Source organism: Lampetra fluviatilis, chromosome 70, assembly GCF_964198595.1.
Source record: "Lampetra fluviatilis chromosome 70, kcLamFluv1.1, whole genome shotgun sequence".
NCBI classification, from domain to species: Eukaryota; Metazoa; Chordata; class Hyperoartia; order Petromyzontiformes; family Petromyzontidae; genus Lampetra; species Lampetra fluviatilis.
The window spans coordinates 2228992-2255859 of NC_136344.1; the positions used below are offsets into that span (position 1 = coordinate 2228992).

A 26868-nucleotide genomic window follows, 5' to 3' on the forward strand; every position below is an offset into this window, starting at 1 on the left:
GTGTGTCTGGGTGTGTCTGGGTGTGTCTGTGTGTCTCTGGGTGTCTCTGGGTGTGGCTGGGTGTGTCTGTGTGTGTCTGTGTGTGTCTGTGTGTGGCGACTCAGCCTCAAATGAGTACCTGGTGCGGTGTGTAAACATCGCCGCTAGGGAGACAAAGGCGGCCGGGCGTGGTGCTGGCCACCCACCCCCTCGTGTGCCGTGCCGGCCTTTATAGGTGCTCGCTAACAGCACTTGCCCCTACAGTCTGTTAAGGCTATACAGGGGATCTTTGATCTTTGTCTGTGTGTGTCTGTGTGTGTCCGTGTGTGTCTGTGTGTCTGTGTGTGTGTCTGTGTGTGTCTGTGTGTGTCTGTGTGTTTCGCCACAACTCTGGCTGTCGCCTGATGATGCTGGTTGTTGTAATCGCCAGCAACACCTCCGACTCAAACTGTCGACGTCGTGGGTTTGTGCTCCCACACGCAAGCGGTGAAGGCTGAAGTAGTCACGAATTGCCACGTTCTGTTGACGTGACAAACCTCACTGATTGGCTGTGTCCGGTGGTGCCGGGTTTCACGACACGGTTATATTCACGCGATCTAACCTCTAACCCAGTGACAACACCAACAACCTGGAGTGCCAATAAATAACATCCATAATATCGTTTGCTTTGACCCAGCAAAGCCTCGATCGGGGATCACGTTGGTCGCGAAAGCCTCCTGCTCGCGGTGGGGCGCGTGCCACGCCTCTTCCTGTGACGTCACATCGCGTGACGTCACAGCACGTGACACCACAGCATTGCGGTTCCCGTCCCTCCTTCACTAAGTATCGAATACCTCCGGGAGGGTGGGCGCACCACGTGATCCCTCCTCATGGCTTCTGCGTGGAATTTTTTTTTACAAATATTTTTTCTTCCGTCCCGCGGGACGTTCTCAATGGGGGTGGGGGGGGGGTGGACCTGTTCTCATGCACGCAGATGCGTATTGTGTGTGCACCTAGCCTGGCACAAGCGGCGTGGTGATGTCACGGCGCTTAGCGGCAAACTGCGGTGGTTATTCATTAGATCGTACGATTGTTACGTTTTATCTTAGGCCAACTCTTAAGCGATACACGGCCATATTTGTGTTTCAAGACCCTCCACCACCTGACGATGAGTGAGTGGATGAGTGGATGGCTGAGTGAGTGGGTAGTTGAGTGAGTGGGTGGCTGAGTGCGTTGGCGAGTGAGTGAGTGGCTGAGTGAGTAGGTAGCTGAGTAAGTGAGTGGGTGGCTGAGTGCGTTGGCGAGTGAGTGAGTAAGTGGGCGGGTAAGTGGGTGGGTGAGTGGGCGAGTGGGGGGCTGAGTGAGTGACTCACTGGGTGGGTGGCTGAGTGAGTGGCTGAGTGAGTGAGTGGCTGAGTGAGTGGCTGAGTGGCTGAGTGAGTGGGTGGGTGAGTGGGTGGGTGAGTGGGTGGGTGGGTGAGTGGGCGAGTGGGTGGCTGAGTGAGTGGCTGAGTGAGTGGCTGAGTGGGTGGATGAGTGAGTGGGTGGGTGAGTGGGTGAGTGAGTGGCTGAGTGAGTGGGTGGGTGAGTGTGTGGGTGAGTGGGCGAGTGGGTGGCTGAGTGAGTGGGTAGCTGAGTGGGTGGCTGAGTGAGTGGATGAGTGGGTGGGTGAGTGGGTGGCTGAGTGACTGGCTCAGTGGGTGCTGCTAAACCTCCCTCTCTCTCTTCCTCACCGGGTGAGCGAGCCACCAGCACCAATGCCACTTTTGGCCGCGATGTTCCAGCGTGGTGGATGGTTTCATTACTCAAAGTCTAACATTGGTTGGTAACAGCCACCTTGCTAGACGCGTTACGCCTGTGATGTGTAACAAGTGTATTGTTATTACTACTACTACTACATGTTAAACTCCAGTGTAATAAACATGTAGATTGTATTCATTACACATGTTTTATTCCACTTTTGTTGATGTTGGTGGTAGTGGTTGATGTTGGTGGTAGTGGTGATGATAATGATGGTGGTGATGATGTTGGTGGTAGTGGTAATGATAATGATGATGATAGTGGTGATGATGATGGTGGTAGTGGTGATGATGGTGGTGATAATGATGATGGTGGTAGTGGTGGTGATGGTGGTAGTGGTGGTGATGATGATGATGGTGATGATGGTGATGATGATGGTGATCGTGATGGTAGTGGTGATGATGATGATGGTAGTGGTGATGATGGTGGTGATGATGGTGGTGACGGTGGTGATGAGTGGAGTTTGTTTTCTCTCCCCCTGGGTTCCCTCCAGCCTCTCACCTCTCCCCCCATCGCTAAACCCCCACCCACAGTGGAACTGCTGTCAGCCAAAACCCACAGCCACGAATTCTGAACGAGAATCCCTTTCAAGTCAACCAGCTGCGACAAACCCTCGACTCCGAGTGCCGAAGGGGCCACGCTTCCTGCGCGATGTCTACGGGAGGTCGTGGGCTCGACCCTGACCCTGACCCTGACCCTAACCCTGACCTGCGATGACCGCTGTTGGCTCTGTACGACGCGAAGGGAGTTCGACGCACCCACGTGTTTGGAGTCTGCGTCTCTCCCTCTCGACGGCGACGCTGATTGGTTCTCCTGCCCCTCCTCAGCGTCTCCTGGGCGTGCTCGGCCTCGTCGCTCTTGATAGCGCTGTCGATTTGTGACGCTACGTGGCTCGAGTGGGCTCGAGCTGGTGAAATATAAAACGTTCGATGTAAAGCTTTCGTGACTGCAGCAGGGATTCATCTTCTTGGTTCTTTCGGTAAAGTCACGTAGAAGGGAAATAATAAAATACAATAAAAACATAATAAAATATTTTATTATGGTTTTTTTCCCCTTCTACGTGACTTTACCGAAAGAACCAAGAAGATATAAAATATAGTTGAGTTCGTGAGACTCAGTGATGGGGGCTCCTGCCCCGACAGTCCTGTAGGAGGCCACACGGGGGGGGGGGGGGGGTGACCTTTGGGAGAGTGTCGTCGTCTCAGGTGGCCGGGTGGCCGAGTCAGCGGCGTGTGAAGGTCCCGCCGGGCACGGAGGCTGTGCCTGCTCAGGCTACGGGGGAGGGAACCGCACATCCCTGTCTGTGTGTGTGTGGAGCAGGGACTGTGTCGGAAGAAAGACAATACACCCGCGTGTGCCTTGAAGGAGTTTATTCATCTGTTACTGGTAGGAACGAAGTGAACCAGCCTACAATAGATTATATCGTCCGTCCGTCCGATGTCCGATTCGGTGTAGCAGCATCGCCCCCTGCTGCAAACACTTGGCAGGACCCTACAGAAACCTTTAGACTCAGTGAGGCTTTCCTGGCTAAACACGTGTAACAATACATGATGCTTATACTGTTTGGTTATTCGTTCCTACCAGCCCACCCCGCAGGGTCCTGTTATGACAACACGACACAGTTGTAGTGACACCACGTGGCTGTGGCTGGCGATATCGCCCCTCGGGGGTCACGGTGAGCGGTGTGACGTCACCGCTGGCACCACGTGGGTGTCGGTGTGACGACACCGCTGGTACCACGTGGGTGTTGGCGTGACGTCACCGCTGGCACCACGTGGGTGTCGGTGTGACGACACCGCTGGTACCACGTGGGTGTGGGTGTGACGTCACCGCTGGCACCACGTGGGTGTGGGCGTGACGACACCGCTGGTACCACGTGGGTGTGGGCGTGACGACACCGCTGGTACCACGTGGGTGTGGGTGTGACGTCACCGCTGGCACCACGTGGGTGTGGGTGTGACGACACCGCTGGCACCACGTGGGTGTGACGACACCGCTGGCACCACGTGGGTGTGGGTGTGACGTCACTGCTGGCACCACGTGGGGTGTGTACCGCCCCTAGGGGGTCACGTGAGCGCTGGTCGACGGCGCTGGGTGGCACCACGAGGCTGGGCATGCAGTGCCGACCCCTACAGGACAGGGCGGTGGGAGCGCCGGCAGTAGGAACGGGGTCACCGAGGGCCGTGGCGCTCTGGTTGACCCCTGCGGACACGTGACCGGTGAAGTCTACACGGGGGGGGGGGGGGGGCCCAAGTGGGGGCTCGGGGTGGCCACGTGGTTCGGGTCGAGATACTGCTGGAGGATTCTGGAAGGTGGGCGTGGCCAGGAGCGTGGCCAAGGGCGTGAACTCACTACACATTTAAATTTCGATATTATATGATTATATTATTTTATTATATAATATTATTATATCATATTATTTTATTATAGTATTATATAAAATAATTTTATTAAATGATGTTATTTTATTATATTATAATATTATTTTATTATGTTTTATTTGTATTATTTTATTATTTCCCTTATACGTGACTTTACCGAAAGAACCAAGAAGATCACTACACATTTGTACAACGCAGAATGAATGAATGGAAGCTGCCCAGGGTCGCGTTTCCTGCCCCGGCTTCCTGCGTGTGATTATTGATACCCCGCGGTCGATAACAAAGATGAGGGCAAAGGTCCCCCGTGTAGCCCACGTGGGATTTTGGGGCAAGTGCTGTTCGCCCAAAGGATCACCTTCCCAGGTATTTTACGACGTGCAGAGTAACGCGTGTCTCCCATTGGGTGTGTAGACGTAGGTCTGTGGGTCTCTGTGTGAGTCTGTGTGTCTCTGTGTGAGTCTGTGTGTCTCTGTGTGAGTCTGTGTGTCTCTGTGTGAGTCTGTGTGTCTCTGTGTAAGTCTGTGGGTCTCTGTGTTAGTCTGTGTGTCTCTGTGTGAGTCTGTGGGTCTCTGTGTGAGTCTGTGGGTCTCTGTGTGAGTATGTGTCTCTGTGTGAGTCTGTGTCTCTGTGTGAGTCTGTGGGTCTTTGTGTTAGTCTATGGGTCTCTGTGTTAGTCTGTGGGTCTCTGTGTGAGTCTGTGGGTCTCTGTGTGAGTCTGTGGGTCTATGTGTCAGTCTGTGTAAGTGTGTGTGAGTCTATGGGTCTCTGTGTGTGTCTATGGGTCTCTGTGTGAGTCTGTGTCTCTGTGTGAGTCTGTGGGTCTTTGTGTTAGTCTATGGGTCTCTGTGTGAGTCTGTGGGTCTCTGTGTGAGTCTGTGGGTCTCTGTGTGAGTCTGTGGGTCTATGTGTCAGTCTGTGTATGTGTGTGTCAGTCTGTGTATGTGTGTGAGTCTGTGTATGTGTGTGTCAGTCTGTGTTTGTGTGTGTCAGTCTGTGTATGTGTGTGTCAGTCTGTGTATGTGTGTGTCAGTCTGTGTATGTGTGTGTCAGTCTGTGTATGTGTGTGTCAGTCTGTGTATGTGTGTGTCAGTCTGTGTATGTGTGTATCAGTCTGTGTATGTGTGTGTCAGTCTGTGTATGTGTGTGTCAGTCTGTGTATGTGTGTGTCAGTCTGTGTATGTGTGTATCAGTCTGTGTATGTGTGTGTCAGTCTGTGTATGTGTGTGTCAGTCTGTGTATGTGTGTGTATGTTGAACTTTTTTCGCACCGTACGTAGCCAACCAGAGGAGTGGGGGAAGGTCAGCAAACTAATCACAGAAAGCAGTTCTCAAGAAACGAGTTTGCCAGTCCCCATGATGACGACGATGATGATGACGATGATGATGAAAATGACGGTGACGATGATGATGATGATGGTGATGATGACGATGATGATGATGGTGATGACGATGATGATGACGATGATGACGACGATGATGACGATGATGATGACGATGATGACGATGATGATGATGATGAAGGTGATGATGAAGATGATGATGACGATGATGACGATGATGATGAAGATAATGATGAAGATGATGATGACGATGATGACGATGACGATGATAACGATGATGATGATGTGATGACGATGATGATGACGATGATGACGATGATGATGACGATGATGATGAAGATGATGATGATGACGATGATGACGATGATGATGAAGATGATGATGACGATGATGATGACGATGATGATGAAGGTGATGATGAAGATGATGATGACGATGATGATGACGATGATGATGACGATGATGATGACGACGATGATGATGACGATGATAACGATGACGATGATGGTGATGATGACAATGATGATGATGACGATGATGATGACGACGATGATGATGACGCCGATGATGACGACGACGACGACGATGAAGCGGTGACCACCTCCTCTTTGTTCGACGTCTCGGGCCGCTCCCTTTGTGGTGGATCTTAATCAAAGTCGCCACGGGGTCACGACCGCCCAGGCACGCGAACTGTGGGTCGAGGCTTTCACTTCACGGCTCTTATCGGCAGTGCCAGACCCAACGAGTGGTGGAGAAATCGGTTTAACACGTAGCAGGTGGAGTGCAATAATAACCCTAATAATGCTTTCGTGACTCAGTGTCCTGAACTTTGGGTAACCCTGAACTACAATAATAATCACCATTGGAACCTCATTTGCCAGTAAAAAAAATGATAATTGTTTTTTTACCCTTCTATCTGGCAACAAAACTGACACCTTTTTTACGAGGAGTCATGTTTGCATAAACCACAATACCTGCAGTCATAATGCAAACAAAAACATAACTCTGATAAGGACAGTGCATATATTATCAGAGTTATGTTTTTTTAGATCACGGATTTTATGTACTGTGCTGAATCGGACCTGGATCTTATGTTTGTTTAGAATTTTGGAGATATTTTTGGTCACGCCTGCTATGTATGGCAACGTGATGGTTTTGATCAGAGTTGCAGGTGGTTGTTTCTGTATGGTGGGAGAAACAGCTTGGCGTATAGTACGGTCAAAGTGTCCGTTCATCTTGAGGGCCAGATGGACATGTTTCAATTCACTGGTCAGGTGGTGTTGGTCAGAGATGCCATGAGCTCTGTGGTATAGCGTTTTGATGAGATAATTATTTGAGTCGGGTGGTGGTGGGAATCCGGTTTCAAGTAGGAATCTGTGTGGGTGGCTTTCCTGTAGACAGTATGTCCCAAGGATCCATCAGGTCTCCTCTCAAACAGAACATCCAAGAATGTTAGTTTGCCATCTTTCTCCACTTCCATGGTGAATCTAATGGATGCGTGTCTGGAATTGATGTGGTCCAGGAAATGGTTCAATGCTGGGAGGCCATGTGGCCAAATGACGAAAGTGTCATCCACATACCTCTTACACAGGGAAGGACGCAGGGTGGATGTGTGGATGGCGTCTGATTCAAACTTTTCCATGAACATGTTGGCTATCACTGGTGACAAGGGGGAGCCCATAGGGGTACCCTCATTCTGTTTGTAGAAGGTGCCATTCCAGGTAAAATAGGTGTTGGTGAGGCAATGCCTAACCAGCGCAGGTACATCCGAGTTCAATCCATGTTGGACCAAGTCTTCAATTATTGTTAGGGTGTCAGGTACTGGGACCTTGGTAAACAGAGATACTACATCAAAGCTGACGAGGATATCGTCAGGAGACAGTACCGTGTCCTTGACCATAGAGACCAATTGAGTTGAGTTGAGTACTGCTGAAGTGGTCTTGCCAGTGAAGGGGAGCAGAGTATCTGATGGAAACCGGGATAGTTTGTAGGTAGGAGAGTTGATCGTGGACACGATGGGCCGTAGCGTGGTGCCTTCTTTATGGATCTTGGGAAAACCATAGAGTCTGGGAGGTCTTGCAGCCGAAGGTGTTAGGGAGCGACGTTTGCTTAGTTCGATTAGGGAAGTCGAACTCGTGATGATCTTGTTGGACTTGTCGTTAGGCTGTTAGTGGGATCACTTTTAATTTTGGAGTAACTCCCATCATTGAGTAGGTCCTGGATTTTGTTGTTGTATGAGTCTTTATCCATGATAACCGTGGCATTGCCCTTGTCGGCCGAGAGGATGACTATATCATCTCTCTTTTTTATATTCGCGAGTTCAGAGCGTTCGTTTTTGCTGATGTTACTCGTGGGTTTCTTAGCATTCTTGAGAATCGTGGCTATTTCAGCTCTTGCTACATCCGCATGGATGTGTCCTATGCCTCTGAGGGCTACATCAATCTGAGAAATCACATCCTCGACTGGTATCTGTTTAGGACTCGTACTGACGCGACAGCTTCTTTGTCTTTTTCGGTTCTTTATTAACACGTGTAGTTCACATCTCCTCCGTCAACATCACTCCATGTCCCTCCATTTTCTCCCACGCACAACTCCCCATCAACATCACTCCATGTCCCTCCGTTCGCTCCCACGCACAACTCCCCATCAACATCACTCCATGTCCCTCCGTTCGCTCCCACGCACAACTCCCCATCAACATCACTCCATGTCCCTCCGTTCGCTCCCACGCACAACTCCCCATCAACACCACTCCATGTCCCTCCGTTCGCTCCCACGCACAACTCCCCATCAACATCACTCCATGTCCCTCCGTTCGCTCCCACGCACAACTCCCCATCAACATCACTCCATGTCCCTCCGTTCGCTCCCACGCACAACTCCCCATCAACATCACTCCATGTCCCTCCGTTCGCTCGCTCCGCTGGCTTCGCTCGCTCTCTCCAGCTCGGTCGCTCTTTGTTCTCTCTGCCGTCTCACTCCGTCGTAGCTTCTCCACCAAGGTCCGTTACTCCGCTGCTACCCGATACTGTACTCGCTCCGTCCACTGCTACTCTATCTGTATTCTCTTTATCCACTGCTACCGAACACTAGCTTGTCTTGTCCACTGCTACCGAACACTAGCTTGTCTTGTCCACTGCTACCGAACACTAGCTTGTCTTGTCCACTGCTACCGAACACTAGCTTGTCTTGTCCACTGCTACCGAACACTAGCTTGTCTTGTCCACTGCTACCGTATACTATACTCTCTTGTCCACTGCTACCGTATACTATACTCTCTTGTCCACTGCTACCGTATACTATACTCTCTTGTCCACTGCTACCGTATACTATACTCTCTTGTCCACTGCTACCGTATACTATACTGAGTATACTCTCTTGTCCACTGCTACCGAACACTAGCTCTCTCTGTCCACTGCTACCGAACACTAGCTCTCTTGTCCACTGCTACCGTATACTATACTCTCTTTGTCCACTGCTCCATCTCTTCCTCTGTCCGTCTCTTGTCCCAGGCTCCAACCAACCCCCGTTACTCCCCACGCTCTTTGCCTTGATCCCCGAACCAATTTCCCTTCATCAATTAGACCATCCCCCGCCTCGCCCCCAGCCCCCAGCCCCCAGCCTCACGTGGTGTTGTTATTGTAGACATCGAGGCACCAATTCCCGACACCCATCCCTCTCGTCCAATCACCGCTACGAGGTTTGTGGCTGCAGTGCCACTGATTGGAAGGCTAACAGAACTCTCATGTCCATCCCTCACACGGCCACCATGAGAGAGAGAGAGACACCCAGACCCAGGGCTCGAACCCAGGCTCCCGGCGTCTGTGGGCCGTCTGCTAGAGTTGGCTGAGGTCATCGGGGAAGGTGAGGCCGCAGCCTCTCATCTTCTCCGCGTACAGCTCGTCAAACCTCTCGCTCTGCTCCACAGTGAAGTAATTCTTCCAGTCTCCCACGGTGCCTGGTGGGGGAGGGGCACGGTGGGGGGTGGGGGAGGGGGAAGGTGGTGAGCGGGGGGTGCTTTTTGGGGTGAGGGTCACGACCCATCACCTCGTGACCTTCACTCTCCGCACCTCCGATGAACGCGGCTGGCTACGTACGGTGGTGCGAAGGAGGTTCAACACACACAACAACAACACACACAGACACACACACAGACACACACATACACAACAACACACACAGACACACACAGACATACACACACATACACAACAACACACATAGACACACACAGATACACACACATACACAACAACACACACAACAACACACACAACAACAACACACACAGATACACACACAACAACAACAACAACACACACAGACACACACAGACACACACACACAGACACACACAGACACACACACACAGATACACACACATGCACACACAGACACACACACATACACAACAACACACAGACACACAGACACACACAGATACACACACACAGACACACACACATACACAACAACACACACAGACACACACACACAGACACACACACACAGATACACACACATACACACACAGACACACACACATACACAACAACACACATAGACACACACAGACACACACACACAGACACACACACATACACAACGACACACACAGACACACACAGACACACACACACAGACACACACAGACACACACACACAGATACACACACATACACACACAGACACACACACATACACAACAACACACATAGACACACACAGACACACACAGATACACACACACACACAGACACACACACATACACAACAACACACACAGACACACACAGACACACACACACAGACACACACAGACACACACACACAGATACACACACATACACACACAGACACACACACATACACAACAACACACAGACACACAGATACACACACATACACAACAACACACACAACAACAACACACACAGACACACACAGATACACACACATACACAACAACACACACATACACACACAGACACACACACATACACAACAACACACAGACACACACAGATACACACACATACACAACAACAACACATAGACACACACAGATACACACACATACACAACAACACATAGACACACACAGATACACACACATACACAACAACACACATAGACACACACAGATACACACACATACACAACAACACACATAGACACACACAGATACACACACATACACAACAACACATAGACACACACAGATACACACACATACACAGCAACAACACATAGACACACACAGACACACACACATACACAACAACAACACACATACACACACAGACACACACAGATACACACACATACACAACAACACACATAGACACACACAGATACACACACATACACAACACACATAGACACACACAGATACACACACATACACAACAACAACACATAGACACACACAGACACACACATACACAACAACACACACAGACACACACAGACACACACACATACGCAACAACACACATAGACACACACAGATACACACACATACACAACAACACACATAGACACACACAGACACACACACACAGACACACACAGACACACACACACAGATACACACACATGCACACACAGACACACACACATACACAACAACACACATAGACACACAGACACACACAGATACACACACACAGACACACACACATACACAACAACACACACAGACACACACACACAGACACACACACACAGATACACACACATACACACACAGACACACACACATACACAACAACACACATAGACACACACAGACACACACACACAGACACACACACATACACAACGACACACACAGACACACACAGACACACACACACAGACACACACAGACACACACACACAGATACACACACATACACACACAGACACACACACATACACAACAACACACATAGACACACACAGACACACACAGATACACACACACACACAGACACACACACATACACAACAACACACACAGACACACACAGACACACACACACAGACACACACAGACACACACACACAGATACACACACATACACACACAGACACACACACATACACAACAACACACAGACACACAGATACACACACATACACAACAACACACACAACAACAACACACACAGACACACACAGATACACACACATACACAACAACACACACATACACACACAGACACACACACATACACAACAACACACAGACACACACAGATACACACACATACACAACAACAACACATAGACACACACAGATACACACACATACACAACAACACATAGACACACACAGATACACACACATACACAACAACACACATAGACACACACAGATACACACACATACACAACAACACACATAGACACACACAGATACACACACATACACAACAACACATAGACACACACAGATACACACACATACACAGCAACAACACATAGACACACACAGACACACACACATACACAACAACAACACACATACACACACAGACACACACAGATACACACACATACACAACAACACACATAGACACACACAGATACACACACATACACAACACACATAGACACACACAGATACACACACATACACAACAACAACACATAGACACACACAGACACACACATACACAACAACACACACAGACACACACAGACACACACACATACGCAACAACACACATAGACACACACAGATACACACACATACACAACAACACACATAGACACACACAGATACACACACATACACAACAACACACACAGACACACACAGATACACACACATACACAACACACATAGACACACACAGATACACACACATACACAACAACAACACATAGACACACACAGATACACACACATACACAACACACATAGACACACACAGATACACACACATACACAACAACACACACAGACACACACAGATACACACACATACACAACACACATAGACACACACAGATACACACACATACACAACAACAACACACATACACACACAGACACACACAGATACACACACATACACAACAACACACACAGACACACACAGACACACACAGATACACACACATACACAACAACACACATAGACACACACAGTTACACACACATACACAACAACACATAGACACACACAGATACACACACATACACAACAACAACACATAGACACACACAGACACACACACATACACAACAACAACACACATACACACACAGACACACACAGATACACACACATACACAACAACACACATAGACACACACAGATACACACACATACACAACACACATAGACACACACAGATACACACACATACACAACAACAACACATAGACACACACAGACACACACATACACAACAACACACACAGACACACACAGACACACACACATACGCAACAACACACATAGACACACACAGATACACACACATACACAACAACACACATAGACACACACAGATACACACACATACACAACAACACACACAGACACACACAGATACACACACATACACAACACACATAGACACACACAGATACACACACATACACAACAACAACACATAGACACACACAGATACACACACATACACAACACACATAGACACACACAGATACACACACATACACAACAACACACACAGACACACACAGATACACACACATACACAACACACATAGACACACACAGATACACACACATACACAACAACAACACACATACACACACAGACACACACAGATACACACACATACACAACAACACACACAGACACACACAGACACACACAGATACACACACATACACAACAACAACACACATAGACACACACAGATACACACACATACACAACAACAACACACATACACACACAGATACACACACATACACAACAACAACACACATAGACACACACAGATACACACACATACACAACAACACACATAGACACACACAGATACACACACATACACAACAACACATAGACACACACAGATACACGCACATACACAACACACATAGACACACACAGATACACACACATACACAACAACACACATAGACACACACAGATACACACACATGGCGATGCAGGTTACTTTGTTGATGGAGTTAAATAGTGATTTGTGATCGAGGGCCACTGAGGCAGACTCCATCTCCTCAGCAACCCGCGACCACCACCCATCCTTGCAGCGCCTTACGGCTCTCCGAACCTCCGAGCGAAGGCTGCGGTAAACCTCCTCATTCTCTGACGTGGGATGCTGTAGGCGATGAGAGTGGGCCTGTCGCTTTATCTCAGCCAGCTTGAACACCTCCTCTGTCAGCCAGGGTTTCTGGGGAGGTCTGGACCGCGTACCCAAAGCAGCCATTGCAGCTGCATGAGTCACAGTCCTAAACCTCGCCCATTTACCCTCGACATCAGGAGGAGTGGGGGACGATGCCAACCCCAGCTGCAAGCGATGATGAAATTCTCGCTTGCAACTTTCATCAGCTAACTGAGACCAGGCCACTGTGGGTTGGAATGGGGTCCTGGGTGTACACCCACCACCGGAGTGGAAGAATGGCAGGCGCATCTTACAGATGACAAGTCGATGGTCAGAGGGCAGATCAGCTCCACGGTAGGTCCTGGTGTCAAGGACATGGGCCCACATCCGCTGTTCCGTCACTATGCAGTCCAGCAGATGTTCTTGCTTGGACCCGGCATGTATCCATGATGTTGTGTGGATGCGCCGATGCCGGAACAGCGTTTTAGTAATTACAAGCCCATGGGCAGCATAAAAATCTAGCAGCCTCCTACCGTTGTTATTGAGCTGATCTGGCCCATGCCTTCCAATCACTCCAGACCAGGTGCCAGCATCATGACCAACTCGGGCATTGAAGTCACCGTACAAGATGACTCTATCCCGAGGGGCCACTTTAGCCAGCACTTGTGATAGGAGGTCATAGAAGGCATCTGACTCATCGGCCTTGCCTGCATCCCTCCACGGATGTTCGTCTTCGGTGGGGGCAAAAGTAACCACGACCACCACTCCTCGCCTCCGGTTGATGGGAAGGCGAGCCCAAAGTAGCCTGGGACTTACAGCTTCCCACACCTCACCGCCACCCTCCCACACCCCCTTAATTCTTTTGTTCAGAAGAAGAACCACACCCTGTTGTTTGGCAGTCTCCTGCCCCGAGTAGAGGACTGTCCACCCCTCACGGTAACTGGAGCCAGAGCCGGTCCACCGGACCTCCTGAATACCACAGAGATCCAGGCCGTACCGGTCCAGCTCCAGACTGAGGAGTTGCAGCCACGTAGCCAAACATAGTGGTTTATTGTTGTTTCTGGAGGAGCCCTGAAGGTAAGACAACAACAACAACAACCGCCATCCGCCACTAAGTGACGGTGACGTCACCACGCGCTTGTGCCAGGCTATGTGCACCTTGAGGCCACGTGAAGTGCCGAAGGCTCGCTGACAGGAGGACTCGGGCTCAGGCGCAGGTGCCATGGGTTGGCTGAGATGACTGGTAGATGCACCTCCAGCTGTACCCTCTACTGTGCCAACTTGCTGTGCTTTAGCCACCCGGCGCTCCGCTCGTGGTTGTGAGCGTCGCTCCTCTGCCCTCTGTTCTTGCTGGAGGGTGAATGGTTCCAAATGCCCAGTAGCAGCGTTCTTCACGAGCCTCACAAAGAGACCCATAAACTACTCACACAGATATCCATAAACTCATACAGAGACCCATAGACTCATACAGAGACCCACAGACTAGTGACACAGAGACCCATAAACTAGTGACATAGAGACCCATAGACTCACACAGAGACCCGTAGACTACTCACACAGAGACCCATGAACTACTCACACAGATATCCATAGACTCACACAGAGACCCATAGACTCACACAGAGACCCGTAGACTACTCACACAGAGACCCATAGACTACTCACGCAGAGACCCATAGACTACTCACACAGAGACCCATAGACTAGTGACATAGAGACCAATAGACTCACACAGAGACCCATAGACTACTCACGCAGAGACCCATAGACTACTCACGCAGAGACCCATAGACTACTCACGCAGAGACCCATAGACTACTCACACAGAGACCCATAGACTAGTGACATAGAGACCAATAGACTCACACAGAGACCCATAGACTACTCACGCAGAGACCCATAGACTACTCACGCAGAGACCCATAGACTACTCACGCAGAGACCCATAGACTACTCACGCAGAGACCCATAGACTAGTGACATAGAGACCCATAGACTCACACAGAGACCCGTAGACTACTCACGCAGAGACCCATAGACTAGTGACATAGAGACCCATAGACTAGTGACATAGAGACCCATAGACTCACACAGAGACCCATAGACTACTCACGCAGAGACCCATAGACTAGTGACATAGAGACCCATAGACTCACACAGAGACCCGTAGACTACTCACACAGAGACCCATAGACTCACACAGAGACCCGTAGACTAGTGACATAGAGACCCATAGACTCACACAGAGACCCGTAGACTACTCACACAGAGACCCATAGACTCACACAGAGACCCATAGACTAGTGACATAGAGACCCATAGACTCACACAGAGACCCGTAGACTACTCACACAGAGACCCATAGACTCACACAGAGACCCGTAGACTACTCACGCAGAGACCCGTAGACTAGTGACATAGAGACCAATAGACTCACGCAGAGACCCGTAGACTACTCACACAGAGACCCATGAACTACTCACACAGATATCCATAGACTCACACAGAGACCCATAGACTCACACAGAGACCCGTAGACTACTCACACAGAGACCCATAGACTACTCACGCAGAGACCCATAGACTACTCACACAGAGACCCATAGACTAGTGACATAGAGACCAATAGACTCACACAGAGACCCATAGACTACTCACGCAGAGACCCATAGACTACTCACGCAGAGACCCATAGACTACTCACGCAGAGACCCATAGACTACTCACACAGAGACCCATAGACTAGTGACATAGAGACCAATAGACTCACACAGAGACCCATAGACTACTCACGCAGAGACCCATAGACTACTCACGCAGAGACCCATAGACTACTCACGCAGAGACCCATAGACTACTCACGCAGAGACCCATAGACTAGTGACATAGAGACCCATAGACTCACACAGAGACCCGTAGACTACTCACGCAGAGACCCATAGACTAGTGACATAGAGACCCATAGACTAGTGACATAGAGACCCATAGACTCACACAGAGACCCATAGACTACTCACGCAGAGACCCACAGACTAGTGACATAGAGACCCATAGACTCACACAGAGACCCGTAGACTACTCACACAGAGACCCATAGACTCACACAGAGACCCGTAGACTAGTGACATAGAGACCCATAGACTCACACAGAGACCCGTAGACTACTCACACAGAGACCCATAGACTCACACAGAGACCCATAGACTAGTGACATAGAGACCCATAGACTCACACAGAGACCCGTAGACTACTCACACAGAGACCCATAGACTCACACAGAGACCCGTAGACTACTCACGCAGAGACCCGTAGACTAGTGACATAGAGACCAATAGACTCACGCAGAGACCCGTAGACTACTCACACAGAGACCCATAGACTCACACAGAGACCCGTAGACTACTCACACAGAGACCCATAGACTCACACAGAGACCCGTAGACTCATACAGAGACCCGTAGACTACTCAGACTACGAGCTGCATCATCACCACCGTCACCACCATCACCTTTCCTCATGAAGGGCCCTTTGCTCAAGTCCACCAATCCCGCGGGCATCGCCTCGTAGTTGGTCATCTTGTTGACCCTCATGGAGGCGAAGGAGCAGTGGTGGACGATGGAGTCGATCGTGGAGTCGTCCTGCGGCCGGTCGAGGAAGCGCGACACGCGCAGCACGCTGCCTCGCAGGTCCTGCAGCAGAGACCCGAGGGGTCAGGGGGTCAGGGGGTCGAGGAGGTCGAGGGGTCAAGTGTTCCACGACTACATCGGCATTCATCTCCATGACCATTGATATCTCTACTGCGCCTCCCATTGTCACCACCACCACCTCCATCATCATCACCACATTGAACATCATCACCTCCACCACCTCCATGATCATCATCTCCACCACCACCATCACCACCTCCATCATCATGACCAGTGTAATGCTGCTGATACTGATGATGATGCTGCTTATGATGCTGCTACTGATAATGCTGCTGATGATGCTGCTGCTAATGCTGATGCCGCTGATGATGATGGTGCTGCTAATTATGATGCCGCCGCTGCTACTGTTGCTGATGATGGTGCCAATGATGCTGATGATAACTCTACTGCTGCTGCTACTGATGATGATGATGCTGCTGATTACCTTGATCATCTCTTCGAAAGTCATGAAGAGAATGTTGGCCTTGTGTCTCATCTCGTACCATTCACGCACGTGCTTGAACCACGTCTCAGCGTTGACTTTCGCTGCCATAGCGGAAGGACAACAACAAAGAGACACAAAATATAAAGATCTCCCAACATTCTAACATGCTGTAGGGGCAACATCATTTCCAACACTACCACTATGACCACCATCACTACCACCAAAATCATCATCACCATCACCACCACCAACACCACCACCACCACTACCACCATCATCATCACCACCACCACCATCATCACCACTATCACCTCCATTATCTGGTGCAGTGTTTAAACATGGCCAATAGAGAGACAAAGGCGGCCGGGCGTGATGCTGGCCACCCACCCTACAGTGACGGCCTTCATAGGCGCTGCTACTCGCTAACAGCACTCGCCCCTACATCATGTAGGTAAGTGTGAGTTAGTGTGGTTGAGTGAGTGAATGGAGTTTGTATGATCTCCCCCTGTCCTACAGAGTGAGTGGAGTTTGTATGATCTCCCCCTGTTCTACAGAGTGAGTGGAGTTTGTATGATCTCCCCCTGTCCTACAGAGTGAGTGTAGTTTGTATGATCTCCCCCTGTCCTACAGAGTGAGTGGAGTTTGTATGATCTCCCCCTGTTCTACAGAGTGAGTGGAGTTTGTATGATCTCCCCCTGTCCTACAGAGTGAGTGGAGTTTGTATGATCTCCCCCTGTCCTACAGAGTGGAGTTTGTATGATCTCCCCCTGTCCTACAGAGTGAGTGGAGTTTGTATGATCTCCCCCTGTCCTACAGAGTGAGTGGAGTTTGTATGATCTCCCCCTGTCTTACAGAGTGAGTGGAGTTTGTATGATCTCCTCCTGTTCTACAGAGTGAGTGGAGTTTGTATGATCTCCCCCTGTCCTACAGAGTGAGTGGAGTTTGTATGATCTCCCCCTGTCCTACAGAGTGGAGTTTGTATGATCTCCCCCTGTCCTACAGAGTGAGTGGAGTTTGTATGATCTCCCCCTGTCCTACAGAGTGAGTGGAGTTTGTATGATCTCCCCCTGTCATACAGAGTGGAGTTTGTATGATCTCCCCCTGTCCTACAGTGAGTGGAGTTTGTATGATCTCCCCCTGTCCTACAGAGTGGAGTTTGTATGATCTCCCTCTGTCCTACAGTGAGTGGAGTTTGTATGATCTCCCCCTGTCCTACAGAGTGGAGTTTGTATGATCTCCCCCTGTCCTACAGTGAGTGGAGTTTGTATGATCTCCCCCTGTCCTACAGAGTGAGTGGAATTTGTATGATCTCCCCCTGTCCTACAGAGTGGAGTTTGTATGATCTCCCCCTGTCCTACAGTGAGTGGAGTTTGTATGATCTCCCCCTGTCCTACAGAGTGAGTGGAGTTTGTATGATCTCCCCCAGTCCTACAGAGTGGAGTTTGTATGATCTCTCCCTGTCCTACAGAGTGAGTGGAGTTTGTATGATCTCCCCCTGTCCTACAGAGTGAGTGGAGTTTGTATGATCTCCCCCTGTCCTACAGAGTGAGTGGAGTTTGTATGATCTCCCCCAGTCCTACAGAGTGGAGTTTGTATGATCTCCCCCTGTCCTACAGAGTGAGTGAGTGGAGTTTGTATGATCTCCCCCAGTCCTACAGAGTGGAGTTTGTATGATCTCTCCCTGTCCTACAGAGTGAGTGAGTGGAGTTTGTATGATCTCCCCCTGTTCTACAGAGTGAGTGTAGTTTGTGTGATCTCTCTCTCCCTGTTCCGTGTGGGGTTGTTGAGTGTTCACGATACTTGTGTAGAGTCAGTGCGCCCCCTGGCGGCCGTGAGGGCTAATGACGAGTGGGAGAAAGTCACAATCGGCAGAGCAGAGAATGGCGGCGAGTGACCACCAGGGGGGGCGAACTAGGCCAGGGGCAAGCAGAGAAGGGATCGATCCTGACAGTTGGACAAGAGGGGCGTGGCCAGGGGCGGGGCGTGGCCAGGGGCGTGGCCAGAGGCGGGGCGTGGCCAGGGGAGGGGCGTGGCCAGGGGCGGGGCGTGGCCACGCTGCGGGACGTGGCCAGGGGCGGGGCGTGGCCACGCTGGGGGGATATGAGGCCGAGTGGAACGGAGTTCTGGGCGCCGTGGGGATCGGGGTTGCTGCACCTCTATAGAGAGACACGTGGTGGTGGCTGTATAGACAGCAGCTCTATAGAGAGACACGTGGTGGTGGCTGTGTAGACAGCACCTCTATAGAGAGACACGTGGTGGTGGCTGTGTAGACAGCAACTCTATAGAGATATTCTTAGGTGTTTTCGGTAAAGTCACGTAGGTAGAAAATTAATAAAAGTAAAATAAAATAAAAATCACGCCGTTTCGGAGGCAACACAATCTTCCGTCTTCAGGTGGAACCGTCACAGCACGATAGCTGTATCAAGTGAGAGAAATTCCAAGAACACAGTCTTTGTATATATGTAGTGGTGATACGCGCTGGGGTAGCGATCAGGTGCCAGCGCGTCGTGATTGGATGTGTGTGTGGCAGAGGTGGGACAAAGTCATTGTTATGCAAGTCCAAGTCGAGTCGCAAGTCATCAAATTCATGACTCGAGTCTGACTCGAGTCCAAGTCACATGACTCGAGTCCACATCTCATAGGTGGGACAAAGTCATTGTTATGCAAGTCCAAGTCGAGTCGCAAGTCATCAAATTCATGACTCGAGTCTGACTCGAGTCCAAGTCACATGACTCGAGTCCACACCTCTGGTGTGTGGTGACGCGCGCTGATGGTGAGGGATCAGGGGTCAGCCCGGGATCGTGGGTTGTGTGGTGCTGATTGGCTGGGTGCCGGTGACGCGCTTGAGAGGGAGTGATCGGGTGGCAGCGCGGCGTGATTGGTTGACGAGTGGAAACACGCGCTGGGGGAAAACGGATCGTAGAGATAGCGCGTCGTGATTGGTTAACTAAGGAGCGATGCTCACGTCGAGGTCCGCATCCGCTCCGTCTCCCGTGAGGAGGGACTATATAAGGTGATGCACACAGGCGTACAGGGAGAGTGTAACCAGCGAAGACTGAAGACGGAGAGGAAGAGATAGGGCCCTGTGGTACCCAGTCCCGCTGTCCTGTGGGGACCGGGACTCTGTGTAACCCAGAGGCGGAGTGTAGGGTGAGCATGCAGAGTGTGTAGCCAGAGGCATAGGGTCTACACGAGACAAGTCTACACGAGACGAGTGAGGCGTGTGTAGCCAGAGGCATAGGGTCTACACGAGACGAGTCTACACGAGACGAGTGATGTGTGTGTAGCCAGAGGCATAGGGTCTACACGAGACAAGTCTACACGAGACGAGTGAGGCGTGTGTAGCCAGAGGCATAGGGTCTACACGAGACAAGTCTACACGAGACGAGTGATGTGTGTGTAGCCAGAGGCATAGGGTCTACACGAGACAAGTCTACACGAGACGAGTGATGTGTGTGTAGCCAGAGGCATAGGGTCTACACGAGACGAGTCTACACGAGACGAGTGATGTGTGTGTAGCCAGAGGCATAGGGTCTACACGAGACGAGTGATGCGTGTGCAGCCAGAGGCATAGGGTCTACACGAGACGAGTCTACACGAGACGAGTGATGTGTGTGTAGCCAGAGGCATAGGGTCTACACGAGACGAGTCTACACGAGACGAGTGATGTGTGTGTAGCCAGAGGCATAGGGTCTACACGAGACGAGTCTACACGAGACGAGTGATGTGTGTGCAGCCAGAGGCATAGGGTCTACACGAGACGAGTCTACACGAGACGAGTGATGTGTGTGTAGCCAGAGGCATAGGGTATACACGAGACGAGTCTACACGAGACGAGTGATGTGTGTGTAGCCAGAGGCATAGGGTCTACACGAGACGAGTCTACACGAGACGAGTGATGTGTGTGTAGCCAGAGGCATAGGGTCTACACGAGACGAGTCTACACGAGACGAGTGATGTGTGTGCAGCCAGAGGCATAGGGTCTACACGAGACGAGTCTACACGAGACGAGTGATGTGTGTGTAGCCAGAGGCATAGGGTCTACACGAGACAAGTCTACACGAGACGAGTGATGTGTGTGCAGCCAGAGGCATAGGGTCTACACGAGACGAGTCTACACGAGACGAGTGATGTGTGTGCAGCCAGAGGCATAGGGTCTACACGAGACGAGTCTACACGAGACGAGTGATGTGTGTGTAGCCAGAGGCATAGGGTCTACACGAGACGAGTCTACACGAGACGAGTGATGTGTGTGTAGCCAGAGGCATAGGGTCTACACGAGACGAGTCTACACGAGACGAGTGATGTGTGTGTAGCCAGAGGCATAGGGTCTACACGAGACGAGTCTACACGAGACGAGTGATGTGTGTGTAGCCAGAGGCATAGGGTCTACACGAGACAAGTCTACACGAGACGAGTGATGTGTGTGTAGCCAGAGGCCTAGAGTCTACACGAGACGAGTCTACACGAGACGAGTGATGTGTGTGTAGCCAGAGGCCTAGAGTCTACACGAGACGAGTGAAGAGTGTAGACGGAGGCAGAGGGTCTACACGAGTCAAGTACAGTGTGCTATAAGAAGAATAGAGGTTACGAGTTGTACCGGTGTATGGTGACCGTACTCGGAAGAATAGAGACCACACGTTGTATCGAGATAAGTGAAGATTTAATAAAAGAAGTGTGTTACCCGTCAAGGAGTTTCCTGCCGTCATTTCCAATATTTCATATATACTGGTTGAGGGTGGGAGGAGCCAAGGTAGGCCCTGAATATTATTTTCGTGAGGTTCAGGGCCTACCTTGGCTCCTCCCACCCTCAACCAGTATATATACAAATACTGTGTTCTTGGAATTTCTCATTCACTTGATACAGCCATCGTGCTCTGACAATTCCACCTGAAGACGGAAGCTTGTGTTGCCTCCGAAACGTCGTGATTTTTATTTTATTTTACTTTTATACATTTTTTAACTACGTGACTTTACCGAAAAAAACCTAAGAATATGAATCCTTGCAGTCACGAAAGCTTCAAATCTAGAAAACTCTGTAGAGAGACACGTGGTGGTGGCTGCGTAGTCAGCCAGCTCTAGTGGTACCCCGGAGATCGAACTTAATTCGTTCCAGAAGGCCATTCGAACAACGATTTGTTCGAACACCAAATCAATTAATGTAAATTACATTACTTGGTTCCAGACACAATAAATCTCTCATTATAAAGCATGTTTACACGAAGTTTACAGTAATTGCATGCATAAACTCATACAAAAAAACAAGAAACAATAAATAAATGGAATAAATGAATAAATACATGGAATAAATGAAATACATGAACATTGAACTTCACTTTACCGGTAGTAAGGAGAGTTGATTGCTTGAGTGGAAGGGTGGTGAGGAGGAGGAGGAGGTGGTAAAACCTTCGTCTGGGCAAGCGTCATGCACGCTGGTGACGCTGGCCATGCGGGTCTCAGCCGTACAGGTTCTTTCAATTTCGATTTAAAGCTTTCGTGACTGCAGGCATTCATCTTCTTGGTTCTTTCGGTAAAGTCAGAGTCATTCAGACGCTGTCTTTCCGACTGACCTGTTCTTCACCTGAGGACGGCTGCTTGCGTTGTGGCCGAAACGTCGTGAGAATTATTTTATTATGTTTTATTTTTATTATTTTATTATTTCCATTCTACGTGACTTTACCGAAAGAACCAAGAAGAGGTTCTTTCAAGTCGCGATTCGCCCGTTCGACCTCCGAATTTATTTCAGTTTCTGGAGCAAAAAATTATCGGAAATATCGTTCGAACACCGATTTGTTCTAGTTCTGGTGCGTTCGATCTCCGAGGTTCTACTGTATCTAGTTAGACATCGCCGTGATCGATATATAGTGAACCAGCTATATCGTCAATGAGCGCTAAGTAACCTGTGACTGTCATTAGAGTTGTAGCTGTTTGCCGACGAGAAATATATAAGAAGCCCTCTAAAGTTGGTGTCTCTGCAGTCATTACGTCACACTTGTAGTGGGTGGTGGTGGTGGTGGTGATAATGTTGCTGCTGCCGATGATGATGGTGATGGTGATTGTAGACCAACCTTGATCTTCGAGGTATATCTCAACGTATGTTTTGAAATCGCCAGGGTCCGGAATGTGGCAGGAGATCTTGGAGAACTCGTACAAGGACACCAGTGTGTCCTTGGGATGCCTCGCCAAGTAAATGATCTGGCCGGTGCACACAGCGGAGAATCGTGGTCACGATCGTCGTCGGCATCATCGTCATCAGCAGAATAATCATCAGCAGCAGCATACTCAGCAGCAGCAGAATCATCATCATCAGCCGAATCATCAGCATAATCATCATCAGCCGAATCATCATCAGTAGAATCATCAGCAACAGCACAATCATCATCAGCAACAGCGGAATCAATGTTCTATCATTCTCATCAGGACAGGGCCACTGTGAGCCCCACTGTGAGAGAGTCAGAGAGACGGACAGAGAGAGAGATAGACAGAGAGACACACACAGAGAGACAGATAGAGAGAGAGACAGTTAGAGAGAGAGACACACACACAGAGATACAGACAGAGAGACAGAGAGAGAGAGACAGAGAGACAAACACAGAGAGACACAGAGAGGCAGAGAGAGAGACACAGAGACAGACAGAGACACAGAGAGAGACACAGAGAGACAGAGCGAGAGACAGAGAGACAGAGACAGAGACACAGAGCGACAGACAGAGACGCGGCCACCACGAGTCCCGGCCTCACCTTGCCCTTGCCGCCCTCTGTGAGCTGCTGTGGTGCCAGGTGGAGCTGCAGGTGCGTGGTCATGAGCCGGGGCGAGGGCTGCAGTTCGAGCTGCTGCTGCCTGAAGGCGCCCTCCAGGTAGGGGGCCCTCTGCCAGGTGCACGACGTCGCCGCCACCTTCAAGTCCCCGTCGCTCAGGAGCAGGCTCGCAATCTCTTGCATCCACGTGGTGCCTGTGGGGGTTAGAGAGAGAGGTGGAGAGAGACAGGTGGAGAGAGACAGGTAGAGAGAGACAGGTAGAGAGAGACAGGTAGAGAGAGACAGGTAGAGTGGTCGAGAGAGAGAGGTGGAGAGAGACAGGTAGAGAGAGACAGGTGGAGAGAGACAGGTAGAGTGGTCGAGAGAGACAGGTGGAGAGAGACGTTTGACTGTCAAGCCCCTGTTATTGCCGCCAGCAGCAGCAGCAGCAGCACAACACAACGAGACGTCCCATGGTGGAGGTATTCGAGCTCGCCGCGCCGATGACCGAGCGCTCGAACGAGACACACGCGTCACCGGCGTGTGGGTGGTGCACGGCAGAGGTCGCAAACGGCTACCCGTACCCGTACCCGGCCAGGTACGGGTACACCCGTTCCCTACCCGTACCCTACCCGAAATGAGTGACAAACGGTGACTCACTAGTGACTCACGGCCTACCCGTACCCGTACCCGGCTGCACCAGGGTCGCAAACGGCTACCCGTACCGGGCCGGGTACCCGTACCCTACCCGTGTACGGGTAGGGTACGGGTACGGCCGGGTACGGGTACGGGTACCCGTTTGCGACCCTGGTGCGGCCGGGTACGGGTAACGGGTAAGGAATCAAAACCCGTTTGCGACCTCTGGCCCATGAGCCAGCCAGCAGGCCTGGCGCGTAGCGACTGTGTTTAGACTCAACAGGGGCACAGAGACGTTAGACGGCACGACCCTGCGTGGTCAGTGACACTCACAGAGCGGGAGGAGACGTCAGGAGCACTCGAAGGGAATCGGAGAGCCAAAGAGGGCACCGGTAAGCACAAACAACTCTCTCAGGCGAGGCGAGGATGCTAATGAACGACGAGGCCCTCACTAGCAGGTAAAGGTGGACACGGAGTGCCATAGTGACACACCCTGTTGTGATGATGGAGAGAGAGGGAGGGGTAGAGAGAGACTTTTAAGCTACTTTATTGCTGCCAGCAGCAACAGCACTGGAGCCGATTTCGATACGAAACACAAAATCGCCAGCAACAAATAACCAAACACAATAAAAGGAGAAGCCACGTGCTACAGCCCGTCACGTGGTGGTGGTCGTCACGCACGCCACATCCCCATGAGCGAGCGCGTGAGCAGGAGGGTGACGTTCACGCCGGTACTGAGAGGAGCTTTTCCGGCCACCCATCGTGAACCCCCTGAGAGAGAGAGACACCCAGACCCAGGGCTCCAACCCAGGCTCTCAGTGTCTCCTACACGGACATCGTGAACCCCCTGAGAGAGAGAGAGACACCCAGACCCAGGGCTCCAACCCAGGCTCTCAGTGTCTCCTACACGACCATCGTGAACCCCCTGAGAGAGAAAGACACCCAGACCCAGGGCTCCAACCCAGGCTCTCAGTGTCTCCTACACGACCATCGTGAACCCCCTGAGAGAGAGAGACACCCAGACCCAGGGCTCGGGGCGTCGAGGAAGCTTCTCACCGGACTTGGCGTAGGTGGCGATGAAGACGTCGTCATCCCGCACGTGCAGGGAGCGAACCCGCCGCACGGACTCCGGGGTGCAGAGCGGAGCGACGAACTGCATGCCCCCCACCTCGAACATCCCCGAGTCCGGAAGGTCGGTCGACATGGCCCCCCTTCAACTCCAAAGGGATCATTGTGTACACACGCACGAACACACACACACACGTACAACAACAACAACAACCGACAATCGCCACTAAGTGAGTGACGTCACCACGACGCTTGTGCCAGGCCATGTGCACCTTGAGGCCACGTGATGTGTCGAACGCCCGCTGGCAGGAGGTCACGGGGCAGACCCAGTTGCCACGGGTCGACTGACTGAGATGACTGGCTGATGCGCCACCTGTGCCCCCTACTGAGCCAACTTGCTGTGCTTTAGCCACCCGACGCTCCGCTTGTTGTTGTGAGCGTCGCTCCTCCGCCCTCCGTTGTTGTTGGAGGGCGACTGCCTCCAACTGCCCAGTAGCGTCCTT

At 50.7% G+C, this 26868-nt stretch overlaps 1 protein-coding gene across 1 annotated transcript; it reads right to left on the bottom strand.

The window, feature by feature from the left end:
- Positions 1 to 9200: 9200 nt before the first annotated feature.
- LOC144952889 (sulfotransferase 2B1-like) lies at positions 9201 to 26501 on the bottom strand. The gene is made up of 6 exons (XM_078883362.1): positions 26354 to 26501; positions 24665 to 24876; positions 23992 to 24118; positions 17924 to 18024; positions 17301 to 17481; positions 9201 to 9436 (listed from the first exon to the last, which is right to left on the bottom strand). The coding sequence occupies exons 1-6, from the start codon at positions 26499 to 26501 to the stop codon at positions 9315 to 9317; spliced, it is 891 nt and encodes a 296-aa protein (XP_078739488.1). The 3' UTR covers positions 9201 to 9314.
- Between the last annotated feature and the right edge of the window lie 367 nt (positions 26502 to 26868).